The sequence below is a fragment of the Chiloscyllium punctatum genome, chromosome 24 (assembly GCF_047496795.1).
Source record: "Chiloscyllium punctatum isolate Juve2018m chromosome 24, sChiPun1.3, whole genome shotgun sequence".
In the NCBI taxonomy this organism is placed as follows: Eukaryota; Metazoa; Chordata; class Chondrichthyes; order Orectolobiformes; family Hemiscylliidae; genus Chiloscyllium; species Chiloscyllium punctatum.
Window position 1 is genome coordinate 63,499,185 of NC_092762.1, and position 14,259 is coordinate 63,513,443.

The following is a 14,259-nucleotide window of genomic DNA, read 5'->3' on the forward strand; positions in this document are numbered from 1 at the left end:
TCATGCTGATTAACTACTGTTTTCACTGAATTAGCTTTTTACAGGGATCTATTTTTAAAAGAAATATATAATATTCCAAATAGTTATTTGGTATTTGCAAGGCACAAACATATTTTTGTTTCTCTTTGCAGAATCAAAGCTATTCATCTCACAGTGCTGATAACTAATTTCTTGTGTATTCTTGTGCTTACAGTAGCTTCCTTGATTATTTGAGGGTTACTGAACCATTGCAAAATCAAAGATTTTACTGCAGGGCAAGAAGTCTGCCTCCAGGGCTTCCTCAGTCAGAATGACGATCAAAATGCTGTTGGTGTAATTGTAAACTACACATTGGCCATCTACACAACTGAGTTAACTGGCCAGGAAGTGCATATCCAAACAGAAGCTACCTGCTGGAAACCACAAACCCAGGATACAGAGCAGCATTGAATTCTTTCAGTTTAATGTGACTGATGAATTTTTCAGAGGAATAACAAGCGAAGCGTGACTACTTTTTCACAAGACAGCAGCTTATGTGATTGGTGGTATTATAGAACAGAGAACACGACAGACCCTTCAGCCCTCGATGTTGTGCCAACCTTTTATCCTACTCTAAGATCAAACTAATGTACATACTTTTTATTGTACTATCTTCCATGTGCCTATCCAAGAGTCGCTTAAATGTACCTAATGTATCTGTCTCTACTACCACTGCTGACAGTGCATTCCACGCACCCACCACACTCTATGTAAAGAATCTACCTTTGACATCTCCCTAAACTTTCCTCCAATCATCTTAAAATTACCGTCCCTCATGATAGCAATTTTGGCCCTGGGAAAAAGCCTCTGCCTATCCACTCTATCTATGCCTTCTCATTATCTTGTATGCCTCTATCAAATCATCTCTCATCTTTCTTTGCACCAATGAGAAAAGCCCTAGCTCCCTCGACCTTTCTTCATAAGACATGCGCTCCCAGTCCAGGCAGCATCCTGGTAAATCTCCTCTGCACCCTCTCTAAAGCTTCCATATCTTTACTATAATGAAGTGACTAGAACTGAACACAATATTCCAAGTGTGGTCTAACCAGGGCTCTATAGAGCTACAGCATAATCTCGCGGCTCTTAAACTCAATCCCCCTGCTAATTAAATCCAACAAACCATATGCCTTCTTAACAACTCTATCAACCTGGGTGGCAACTTTGAGGAATCTATGGACATGGATTTCAAGATCCCTCTGTTCTTCCACACTGCCAAGAATCCTGCCTTTAACCCTGTATTCAAATTCTACCTTACAAAGTGAATTACTTCACACTTTTCCAGGTTGAAGTCCATCTGCCAATTATCAGCCCAGTTCTCCCCCTGTCAATGTCTCATTGCAACCTATGACAGCCCTCTACACTAACCACCACTACACCAACCTTCATGTCATTGGCAAACTTACTAACCCATCCTTCCACTTCCTCATCCAAGTCATTTATAAAAATCACAAAGAACAGAGGTCCCAGAACAGATCCCTGTGGAACACCACTGGTCACTGAGCTCCAGGTTGAACATGTTTCATCTACTACCAACCTCTGTCTTCTGTTGGCCAGCCAATTCTGTATCCAGATGGCCAGATTTCCCTGTATCCCATGCCTCCTTACGTTTTGAATGAGCCTACCATGGGAACTTTATAAAGCACCTTGCTAAAATCCATGTACACTACATCCACTGCTTTACTTTCATCAATGTATTTTTACACATCCTTAAACAATTCAATAAGGTTTGTGAGGTAGGACCTATCCCTCACAAAGCTATGTTGACTATCTCTAATCAAGCTATGGTTTTCCAAGTAGTCATAAATTCTGCCTCTCAAAATCCTCACCAATAATTTGCCCACCACAGACATAAGACTGACTGGGCTTTTGTTCCCAGGATTATCATTACCATTATCTGCTCTAATATTGTTACTCAAACACTTATAACCTTTGAGTGCTTTCAACATGAGTGAGCAATTCGAAGGACGTGCAAATGTTGCATAATCACTGTCAAAAACTATCAAGTGTTTTGTTATCTTACCCTTGCAAAAATAGGAGAGAGCAAAGGTATGCATTTTCAAACCAGCTTACAAAAAATATGGGAGTATTTATGATATCTCTTTTATGTTTGATTACATGCCAGAATCTCTGACCTATTGATGGTTTTGGATCTTGCTAGGAAATTCTATTAGTCAGGCATTTAAATCTCACATCTCATAGTTTCATGAAATATAGGTAAACCTTGGCACTTAAAGCAACTGCATATGCTTGATAGTTATAAACGAAACATTAAAATATATTAATGTTTTGATCAGAATCATTAAGCAGAACTCCAGAAAATAAGAAAAAATTTCTGTCATTGCAAGCTTTATGAAATAAATTTACTGAATGTTAAAGTAATCTTGAAATAAATACTGAAGTTTATTGTCAATATTCCTCACCTGAAAGAGCGAACTTTGCAGCTTAAGAACGTTCTGTTGATCTTGCTGTTACTAAAGAGGTTGTTCATCTAAAAGAAAGTAACAAACACAGTTTTAGGGACAAAGGCAATACAATTAATTAAAATATATATTTGTAATAATTAAGTTGCCAACTAACCTGAAAAGCAATAATATTTGCTGCAGATTTGTACAGTGCAGAATTGGGTGATTGTAGAGTTGCAGTCAGGGCCAAATTAGTAACAATGAAGGTCACATTGAAATCAAAAGGCTGAAGGTTTGGAGTTGTGCTCACAATTGGCAATACCGCTGTCAGGGAACATGTAAAAAGCATTGAATTTGAAAACATAATATCCCTGTGACTGCACCATTGTATTAAAGACAGTATGATAAATTATTCAAGGTAGAAGCTACTGCAAATTGTTTCAAACTGGAGAACTTAATGCCTGGTTATATATTTTCCTTTAAAGGGCTATTTGATAACATTTGTAATTAGAAATCTAACTGATTATCTTGCATCAATTTTCCTCTCTGTACAAAATTGTCCTGATTTTGTTAAAGCTGTTGCTATCCTGGTTTATGTTTGGGCTATAGGTTTAATTCTGTTTTAAAAAATGCTGTTTCTCTTCTTGTTGCTCAGAGTATTTGCATCAGTCTATGAATACGACACGCACAAACGGACAGGATGACATACTACACAGAGGGTCTATAGCTGAAATTCAAAACTTCTTAATTCCAGGATATAACTAAATGGGATTTTTTTTTAAAACTAGGACTAGCTATTTACAGGGTAGATGGTTTAATAGTAGTACTATCATTGGACTAGGGATGTCGATTCATGTCCTAACACCGTAGCTTGTGGCGTTTAAATTGAATCCAATAAATCTGGAAAATAAAACTAATTTCAATAATGGTGATGATGATAATCATATCGTGGATTGTCACAAAAACCCAACTGTTTAACTAATGTCCTTTAGGAAGTAAATGTGTCGATCAGGGGTCAGTTGAGGTCTATTAGCTGGATGGTTGATTTGTGAAGCAGTGTGATGTCAATAATGTTGGTTCAATTCCCATCACCAGCTGAGGTTACAACGAACGACCCTTCTTCTCAACCTCTCTCCTTGCCTGGGGTATGGTAGCCCTCAGGTTAAATCACTACCAGTTGTCTCTCTCTCTAATGAGAAAGCAGCCATGTGGTCTGGTAAAAACAATGGCAACAACAAATCTATCAAACCATACATGATTAGCCTACATGCAACTCCAGGCAAACAGCAATGTGGTTCACTCTTAACTGTCCTCAATTCATTGGCAACAAATATTGGCCATGACATCAATGGCCACAGACAGTGACATTCTTTTTTTTAAATGTAAATATTGCATCACAAATGATTTTTGGCAGTGCAGGCGTTTGAATTTTCTCTGTGTTATCCATCACAATGTTAAAGAAATACAGAAATATAAACTATACTCACTGGACAAAGGAACAGATTCATGATAATCTGAAAAAAAAAGTCAAATGTTTCTATGATAGAAATTGGGTGAAAACTTATCACTGAATAATGAAATAAATTCGTGGTTGGTTTAGTCTTCCTCAATTTATCAGATTAATATTCAAATTAATGAGATGGGATGTAATAGACAGAATATCTCCTTTAAATACTAAATACCATTTACGTAGAGACTGTTACTGTCCAGTAAATATGCTCCTAAGGTGGAGATGCTCTTCGTGTTGTCTCTGAACGTATGGTATACAGTGACTTTATTCACCTCCTGAGGATTAGAGTCATTTCTGAAAGTACAGACTGCATCCACACTGGTGTCCTCAATATTTGCCACACTGTAGAATAAACACGTATACACAAAGTGAATTAGAAAACATAATCAGTAATGCAAGTTAGGGGCACTTCATGGTGCTTGTGTACATTTTTATAATACTGGGGCAGAAATTTCTCAATGAGGCATATCTTAAAATATATCAGTCTCAGCAGTGTGTTAAAGTGAATAGGTTAAAAGTAAATAGGATTTTATCATGTGGATTGACTATTGTGTCATGGAATTTTCTCTGTACAAGGATATTATTTGTGTAAAGTGGTGCATTAATGTCCAATAGTATTCATAAAGTGACAGTACATTTTTATTTATGATTCCAGAACCAATTCTGATCCATTCAAGGTGATGAAAACTGGTCCTTTCTTCTTCAAGCAGCAAACCTGATTAATCAAGGGTCACCATGTCATGGCTTATATCAAAGTTTTACAAAGGTGCAGGTGTAGAAGGCAGGCCCCAAGTCTACCTCAGACAGATTGAACATGGTGGTGTAGTTGCGAACCACAAATGAGCCATCTTGCTGAATGAGTTAACCAGCTTGACAGGCATATAGCCAAAGAACCGAGGATGTAGAGCAACACTGACCTCACTGAAGGTCAATATGAATGATTTTTTGTCTCAAACACATTACAAGTGAACTGTGCCTTCACCATGAAGAAAATGGCAGCTTAGATGAAGCATCAATCGTCTGAGCTATCAACTGCGTGAATAGTCGTTCAAGCACGTGCAATGTCAGAATGCTTTCGAAAACAGAAAAACTAGCTGAAGGACCATGCAGATGTTGCATGGTCAATGTAAAAACTTTCATTATCTTGGCTTTGTGAAACAGTTGAGATTGCATCGATGAGGATGTTTTCAAAGTATGGTAGAAGGTTTATCTTTTCCTTTATGCCTGGCTGTGCAAGAATGTGACTTATTGATGGCTTGTAGTCTTGTGAGGAAATCTATTCTTTTATCAGGCATTTAATCCCAAAACCCAAAGTTTTTGATTAAAAAGAAGACCTTGAAACTCTATTGCCATCTAAATGAAATAATTAATAATATGAACTATCTGGTCACAAAAACAACTGTCAAAAGCCTGTAGAGTAACCAGAAAAGATTGCCATTGTAATTTTTCTGTCATAGGAATGGTTTACTAAATGTTTAAGTAATCTTTAAACCTCAGGAGCATTTAATTCACATCAACATTCCTTACCTGAAAGAGCGAACTCTACAGCTTGAGAATGTTCTATTGATCTTGCTGTTAGTAAACAGGTTGTTCATCTGAACGAAGGTGATAATCAGTAATTTAGAGAGAAATGCAATTCAATCAATTAGAATATATTTTTAATAATTAAGTTGTAGACTCACCTGATTAGCAATAATATTTGCTGCAGATTTGTACAGTGCGGAACTGGGAGACTGTAGAGTTGCAGTCAGGTTCAGGTTAGTAATAACGAAAGTCACATTGAAATCAAAAGACTCTGTTTGCAGGTTTGGAATGGTACTCATGATTGGTGATATGGCTATGAGAAAAACATTGAATCATAAGTAAAACATTCCTGTATCTGTATCATTTGTTTTAAAGTCAATAAGACAAAATGCATCAAAATCTGTGTTACTGCAGATTTTTTGAACTTGGAGTTAGAGTTTTTTGATATTTGGGAGATACCATTCATTCAAAGTGCCATCCAGCATATATTTGCAATCACCTACACAGCTGGATAAAAAAATTACTTGATGATGTTGAAGCAGTTTACTTACCTGTACTCTGAAAATTCTCCTAGTTTTGTTGAGTATCTTCTGATTTGGAGTCCAGTGCTTATTATAAAATTGAGCTACATGTCTAATTTAATGCACAAAATGCAGTTTCTGTTCTATTTTAGTATCAGCACATCAATATAACTCACATATAAGTTCAGAATGAACATAGCATACGTACACTCTCTGGCTGAAACTTCAAAAATTTTGCAATTCGAGGTGTTTGTTTTTTTTTAAATAAGATCATCTATTAACAATAGACATGGTGAAATGGTAGTAATATTACTGGACTAATATTCTGGAGGCTCAGGCAAATGCTCTAGGGACATGGTTTCAAATCTCATCATGGAATCTGGTAGCATTTAATTTAGTCCAATAAATTATGAACATAAAACTAATCAAAGTAGTTGAACCACAGTAATATGATTGACATTTAACTTCCCTCAGGGGCAATCAGGGATGAACAAGAAATGTTGGCCTTGCCATCAATGGCACAGCCCCATGAGATAAGTGAAAGAGTAGTCTCAATAGTAACTATTGCCTCTCAGGTAATTTTTGGCAATTCAAGCATTTTTATTTCCTCAATGTTATCCATTGCATTAAAATGCAGAGTTAAAGAAATACAGAAATATAAACCATACTCACTGGAAGAAGGAACAAATTCGTGGTAACCTAAAAAAACCAAAATCAAGTGTTGCAATGAAAAATGCCTGGTGGAAAATTATTATCAAAGAATGTTTATCATCAATTTTATCAGATTAATCCATTCAAGTTGACAGAATGTATCAAACAAAAATATCTCCTTGAAATACTAAATACCATTCACATAGAGACTGTTACTGTCCAGCAAATATGCTCCTAGGGTGGAGATGCTCTTTGTGTTGTCTCTGAACGTATGATATACAGTGACTTTATTAACTTTCTGAGGGTTAGAGTCATTTCTGAAAGTGCAGACTGCATCCACACTGGTGTCCTCAATATTTGCCAGACTGTAAAATAAACACATAAATCATAAAGTGAGTTAGAAAACATAACCTGAAATGCAAGACAGGAGCACTAAGCATTCATGGGTGCCTCAGGACATATTAAAATACTAGGGCAGAAATTCCTCAATGTTGTGTATCTTAGACGTATATCAGCTGTGTACTAAAGTGAATTGATTCAAAGTAAATGGCATTTGATTATTCTAGTTGACTAACATGTACATTAAAATTCCTCTGTAAATGGATATTGTTCATATAAAATGATATATTAATTTCCCATAATATTTATGAGATGACAGCATATTTATGCTTATGTTCTCAAAATTAAATCTGATTTGCTCCATGATAACTAGTTTTTGACACATTCTTCTTCTTCAGGTAGCAGCCTTGATTAAGGAAGGCCACCATGCCATGGCTTATATCATGGTTTACTGAGGTGCAGGGTGAGAAGGCAGGCCGTAAGTCTACCTCAGCTAGAATGGAAATCAAACCTGCATACTGTTGCTGTTGTTGTGAACTGAAAATGTGCCATCTTGCTGAATGAATTAACCAATGAGAGAAGCACATAGCCAAAGAAAGCTAACAGTTAGAATCCCAGGATGCAGAGTAGCAGTAATCTCACTAAGGGTCAATGTGAATGATCTTTTATGAATAATGACACCATAAGTGAATTATGTCTTCACTATGATAAAAATTACAGCTAAGGAAAAGATATCAGTCTTCTGTACTATTAACTGCTTGAATGTTATCATTCCAGCATGTGTAATGTCAGAATGTTTTCAGAAACAGAACAGTTAGCTGCTCAAGGAAGGTACAGATGTTACATAATCAGTGTAAAAGCTTTCATTATCTTAGCTTTGAGATACAATAGAGAGGTAGATCCCTGAGAATGTTCACAAAAGTACATTAGAAATGTTAACTCCCCCTTTATTTCTGGTTGTGCAAGAACGTGTGACCTATCTCTTTTAAGGAAATTAATCAACCAATTAAATCCCATGACCCAAACCATTTGATTAGAAAAGGAAAAGTCTACTGACATCTCAATGAAACAATTAATAATGCTAATCATCTGACTATAAAAACAACAATAGGAATTTTGTACAATAATTGGAACATTTTTCCACTGTAACATTTCTGTGGAATGAAGTAATTTACTAAATTATAGAATCCCTAAGTGTAGAAACAGGCCATTTGGCCCATCAAGTCCACACCAACCCTCCAAAGAGAATCGCACCCAGACCCACCCCCTAACATATCCCTATAAACCTGCATTTCCCATGGCTAATCCACCTAAGGTACACATCCTTCAACATTCTAGGAAATTGAGCATTGCCAATCCACTTAGCCTGCACATCTTTGAACTGTGGGAGGGAACTGGACCACTGGAGAATACCCAAGCAGACACGGGGAGAATGTGCAAACTCCACGTAGACAGTCGCCTGAGGGTGGGTTCAAACTCAGGTCCCTGGTGCTGTGAGGCAGCAATACTAACCACTGCACCACCCAATGTTGAAGTAATCTTAAACCTCAGGAGCATTTAATTCATGTCAACATTCCTTACCTGAAAGAACGAACTCTACAGCTTGAGAATGTTCTGTTGATCTTGCTGTTAGTAAACAGGTTGTTCATCTAAAGGAAAGTAGCAATCACAGTTTTAAGGACCGGGGTATCATAACAAATTTAAATTTACATATTTGCAATAATTAAGTTGTGGACTGACCTGATAATTAATTATGTTTGTAGCAGATCTGTACAGCGCAGAATTGGGAGATTGTAGAGTTTCAGTCAGGATTAGGTTAGTAATAATGAAGGTCACATTGAAATCAAAAGGTTCTGTTTGCAGGTTTGGAGTTGTGCTCACAATTGGTGATACCGCTGTCAAGAAACATGAAAAACATTAAATTGAAAATAAAATATCTCTGCGACTGCATCACTTGTATTTAAGACAGTGATGGCAAAATCTTCAACAATATAGAAATTGTAGTAGAATATTTCAAATCGGAGCTAGAGCTCTGAGAAATTTAGAGACCACTCAATCAAAAGACTGCACAATAACCTGTTTCCATCACGTACAGAAGTAAATAGAAAATGCTGCTCATGAAGCTGTTTGTCTATTTGTCTGAGAAGTGTTCCTGATTCTCTGAGTGTTTCATTGAATTGGAGTTTTCTGCCATTTTTAATTTTGGGCTGCAAGTCTAATTCAGAACATTAACTCCTCTCCTATTCCATTTATTTACAGCTGAAGTATCAATCTATTAATCCATCTTTTGAGAAGGTACTCAAACAATAAATGATGACATATCCAGAAGGATATTGATAAGATTTCACACAAGAACCTGATAACAGATATGAGTATTGGGTTTAACCAGTTGACTTTGATAGGAAATTGGTTAAGACATAGGAGAAAAGTTTTGAATAATAGATTTGTGTTCATTTTGACAAGATGTGTCCCACCCGCACTGATTGATGCCTTAGACCTTTCAGTGACTTTATGGTTTCGATGAATGCTTAAGAATCATGAATCCACACGTATTGATCTCATTAAGTTAGATAGCATTGTAAATGAAGTTGAATATTGATGAAATGAAACAAGTTGTAAAGATTTTGCCTTGTACTCAGGGATGCCAAATTCCAAATGATCACAACTATTTAAGTTACAGGAGAAAAGCAATCTTGATTCATTGGCACATTAACTCTGACTGGCTGGAATGTTGCCATGGACAAAGCAATGGCCTTTCCATTTGAGCAAGTAATTCAAAGGGTTCAAGCTTGAATGTATCCCTTTTGTGTGCAGAGAACAGTTCCTTATAATTTGAAAATGTATCACTAATAACAAGCATGAATTAAGAATTCCAGTGATAATCTTAAATTGGTTGTTAGTGTAGTTAACGTGTAGTGTAGACACCATCATGATTTCAGATAGGTAATTTCCAACAATTGACTGATCGAGTCAATCAACTTGTTCCTCTGGTAGTTCATAATAGGTAAAGATGTTTCACAGATGTGAGGATCACTGACTAGATCAGCATTTATTGTCTACTCCTAAGAGCCTTTGAAAAGGTTACCTCAGAGTACAACAGGATATTGATCAGATTGGTCAATGGGCTGAGGAGTGACAGTTGAGAGTTTAATTTAGACAAATATGAAGTACTGCATTTTGGAATGGCAATTCAGGGCAGGACTTATCCACTTAATGGTAAGATTCTGGATATTGTTGTTGAACAAAGAGACCTTGGAGTGCAGGTTAATAGTTCCTTGAAAGTGGAGTCCCAGCTAGACAGGATAGTGAAGAAAATGTTTAGTATGCTTACCTATATTGGCCAGTACATTGAATACAGGAGTTGGGAGGTTATGTTGTGCCTGTGCAGGACATTGGTTAGGCAACGTTTGGAACACTGCATGCAATTCTGGTCTCCTTACTACAGGAAGGATGTTGTGAAAATTGAAAGGGTTCAGAAAAGATTTACAAGGATGTTGCCAGGGTTGGAGGGTTTAAGCATAGGGAGAGGTTGAATAGGCCAGGGCTGTTTTTTCCTGGAGTGTGAAGGCTGAGTTGTGACTTTATGGAGGTTTATAAAATCATAAAGGGCATGTTTGGATAAATAGGCAAAATCTTTTCTCTTGGATGGGGGAGTCCAAAATTAGAGGGCATAGGATTAGGGTGAGAGGAGAAACATTTAAAAAGAACCTAAGGAGCAACTTTTTCATGCAGATGGTGGTGTGTGTATGGAATGAGCTGCCAGAGGAAGTGATGGAAGCTGGTACAGTTACAGCATTTAAAAGGCATCTGGCTGGGTATATGAATAGGAAGGTTTTAGAGGGACATAGGTTAAATGCTGGCAAATGGAACTAGATTTCTTAAGGATATCTGGCTGGCATGGACAAGTTGACCAAACAGTCTGTTTCTGTGCTGTACATCTCTATGACTATGAGATGGTAGTGTGAGCCACCCTCTTAAACCCCTGCATTCTACGTGGTGTAGGTGTATGCGCAGTATTGTTTGGAAAGGACTTCCAGGATTTTGATCTAGTGTTAGAAAAGGAACAGTGATATTGTTCCAAAGCAGAATTGTGTGTGGCTTAGAGAGGATCTTGCAGGTGGTGGCGTTCCCATATATCTGCTTCTAGGGGATAGAATTCACATGTGTTGAAGATGGTGGTAAAATAAGTTGGTGATTTCACCAGTGTGTCTTTGATACAGTACAGGAGAAAATTACTGCGGATGCTGGAATCTGAACTGAAAACAACAAATACTGGAGATCACAGTGGGCCTGACAGCATCCATGGATTCTGTCACACCCATGTGCAGGGAGTGCACATTTAAGCTGCTGCATGTCGTGCCAAAAAGCAGGCTGCTATGTCCTAGATGGTGTTGAGCTTCATGAGGGTCATTGGAACTGCCTCATCCAGGCAGATTGCATTATATTTCTAACTTTGCCTTGTAGATGATGTACAGACTTTGAGCGATCAAGAGTACAGGCCATACTCAACACGACAATGTATGAAAAATCAATTGACCGATGTTGACAGTTCAATGTGAACCTATAATTGGACAGCACGGACTGAACAATCCCCAACGTGTTAACAACTGCTCCGACAAGTAACTGAGGGAGTGCTTCAAAAAGAAGCTGCCCTCTCAGATTCTTTGTTAAAAACATTATTATGAATAGATAGAGAACAAGAAAAGGCTCCACTGTGTGTTCATGAGTTTGGACACTGTGGAAAATGAGGGTAGCTTCAAAGCATCATCTTGCTCCACCCCCATCTAGGCAGGCGAAACTCAATAGACTTGCTGGGTGTGCTGAGTGACCATCTTTTAAGCAGTAAAACTGACCCTTGACATAATAGGAAATTGGAAATCAACTGTAAAATTCCAGATAGCCTCCTTAATCTCAAGTTAATTGGACTCTTAATGGACCCAAGTGCCTTGACGTCTTGTGGGAGTGGGCAATCTTGTCAACATCCCAACCTATGTTAATCAAAATGGCTAATGCTGTTGGGACAGGGCTCAGGGCCTATCTCATAATTTTCAGGACCCATTCATTCTGTTTCTGACAATGCAAAGCTGGGAAATTCAGCTGATAAATCCTTCAAAATATTTTTCAACAGAAATTAAGAAATGCTGTATCAATTTTAAGTGAGAAACATTATAATGCTAGTAAGGTATAGCTCTTTTTGTATTGAATTTGCCTTGTTATCCACAATAATAAATGACATTGTGAGAAGAAACAGAAACAGAAGCAATACTCACTTGAAGAAGGAGTTGATTCATGGTAACCTGAAAAATCAATATTTTGAAGTATTAGTATTTTTATGAGATGAGTCCGGTGAAAAGTCATTGCTAAATATTGAAATATGGGGCTTCCATTTTCAATTTGAATGCATTTCAATTTAATTTAAATAAACAGAATAAAACTTAAGAGCTCAAAATATTAAAATTAAATGCAAAATACCATTTACGTAGAGGCTGTTATTGTCCAGTAAATAGCTTCCTAAGGTTGAAATGCTCTCTGTGTTGTCTCTGAACTCGTGATACACAGTAACTTTATTAACCTCTTGAGCAGCAGAATCATTTCTAAATGTGCAGATTGTATACACACCGATGTCATCAATATTTGCTAGACTGCAAAATAAATGGTAAATAAGTGAGAAAACATAATTTGGAATTTTGGTTACAATCTTTATTGGAAGTGTGTGGGAGGGTGAGGTCAAAGTGGGAGGCAGAATTAGAATGGTCAGGAACCTAAATTGCAAGGACACATCTGTTGGGTACACAGAAGGGCTGCTGACAGCAATTACACAATTGGTGTTCAGTCTCCGCCCTTGTATGTAAGAGTATATTGTAAAAAATGAACATAGTACAAAAAATTCAAACTTTAAGTTATTGCAGTTTTACTGCAAAGAAATGGCTCAGGCATGGGTATGAGACAATTCGAGGATCAAAAGATAAGTTGAGAAAGCAGGTAAACTTTTAACTTAAGGGGAAACTTTGAATGGACAAGTGTCCTATGAAAGAACATTTTCTTGAATCCGTGATTACGAAAACTTCCCCATCAGTCTGTGCAATAATTTAAATCAAACGCCCTAAACAAGTCGATTGAGACTAATGTTGCTGACAGCAGTAGGAGTTTTAACAGTTAAATAGAACAAACAAACAACATTTTAATAATATTAATGATTTAAGCATAAAAACAACTTGTCTGAACAATAACTGGAAATTTTAAGGAGTTTAGCAATTTTCAATATTACCTATTTTCTCATACATTTAAATGATCTTAAGATGAATTGCATTGAGGTTTAATACTGAAATTCCTCACCTCAAAGATATAACTCTGCAGCTTGAGAATGTTGTGTTGATGTTGCTGTTATTAAATAATGAATCCAGCTAAGGGAAAAGATCAAGCATGGGTTTTAGACAGAAACATATTGAAAGTTGATAGATAAATGAAGTATTAAAGATCACTTGATTTTGGTTTCATAATTATAATCAACCTCTAACCTGGAAAGCAATTATACTTGCTGCAGATTTATACAGTGCAGTCGTGGACTCTTGTAGAGTTGTTGTCGGGGCCAGGTTTGTTATAATGAAGGTCACATTAAAATCAAAGGTCTTCGTTTCTGGGTTTGGAGTGGTACTCATGATCGGCGATATTGCTATTAAGAAGAATTAGTGAAGTATTAAATCAAACAGAGCATACTTCTCTGATTGCATAATTTGTGTTAGAAATGTTGAACACAACACTGATTAAGAATACCAAAATAATATCTTGCCAATTTGAGAATTCTTTGAGCGGGGCTGAAAGCTCACAGTCAACAGATGTTTCCTTTTCAGGTATTTTCTGATAAACCTATGCAGGGATGTTCTGGAGCTGGTGGGACTTTAACCAGGACCTCCTGACTCAGAGGCAGGGACAACTTTCCTTTCTACTGAATGTGCAATTACACTGAAATTGTCTTAGTAACTGAACATGCAGTAGATTTATTTTTACGAGTGAGGTCTGACAATATTCAGAAAGTTAGTTACTGATGCAGTTTATATTAAAAGTCATGCCATTAGTCCAAATCCACTGGTTCTGTTCCAGATGGTCACTTTCTTTTCATTCATTTGTGGGATGTGGGTGTCATTGGCTGGCCAGCATTTATTGCCTGACCCTAGTTGCCCTGGAAAAGGTAGTGGTGAGCTGCCTTCTTGAACTGATGCAGTCTACCTGGTATAGGTTAACCACAATGCCATTAGGGAAGGAATTTCAGGATTTTGACCCAGTGACAGTGAAG

The 14,259-nt window shown here is 37.1% G+C and overlaps 1 protein-coding gene across 1 annotated transcript in view; it reads right to left on the bottom strand.

The window, feature by feature from the left end:
* Window positions 1-14,259, bottom strand: part of LOC140494427 (mucin-16-like) — a 112,133-nt gene that overhangs the window by 30,021 nt on the left and 67,853 nt on the right. The window contains exons 67-80 of the mRNA XM_072593610.1: window positions 13,484-13,638; window positions 13,302-13,369; window positions 12,438-12,607; window positions 12,236-12,262; window positions 8,706-8,860; window positions 8,547-8,614; window positions 6,822-6,991; window positions 6,648-6,674; window positions 5,613-5,767; window positions 5,458-5,525; window positions 4,103-4,272; window positions 3,908-3,934; window positions 2,596-2,744; window positions 2,439-2,506 (exon numbers count right to left, since the gene is read on the bottom strand). Of these exons, the coding sequence (XP_072449711.1) occupies window positions 2,439-2,506; window positions 2,596-2,744; window positions 3,908-3,934; window positions 4,103-4,272; window positions 5,458-5,525; window positions 5,613-5,767; window positions 6,648-6,674; window positions 6,822-6,991; window positions 8,547-8,614; window positions 8,706-8,860; window positions 12,236-12,262; window positions 12,438-12,607; window positions 13,302-13,369; window positions 13,484-13,638 (1,477 nt within the window). The remainder of the gene's footprint in view (window positions 1-2,438; window positions 2,507-2,595; window positions 2,745-3,907; window positions 3,935-4,102; window positions 4,273-5,457; window positions 5,526-5,612; window positions 5,768-6,647; window positions 6,675-6,821; window positions 6,992-8,546; window positions 8,615-8,705; window positions 8,861-12,235; window positions 12,263-12,437; window positions 12,608-13,301; window positions 13,370-13,483; window positions 13,639-14,259) is intronic.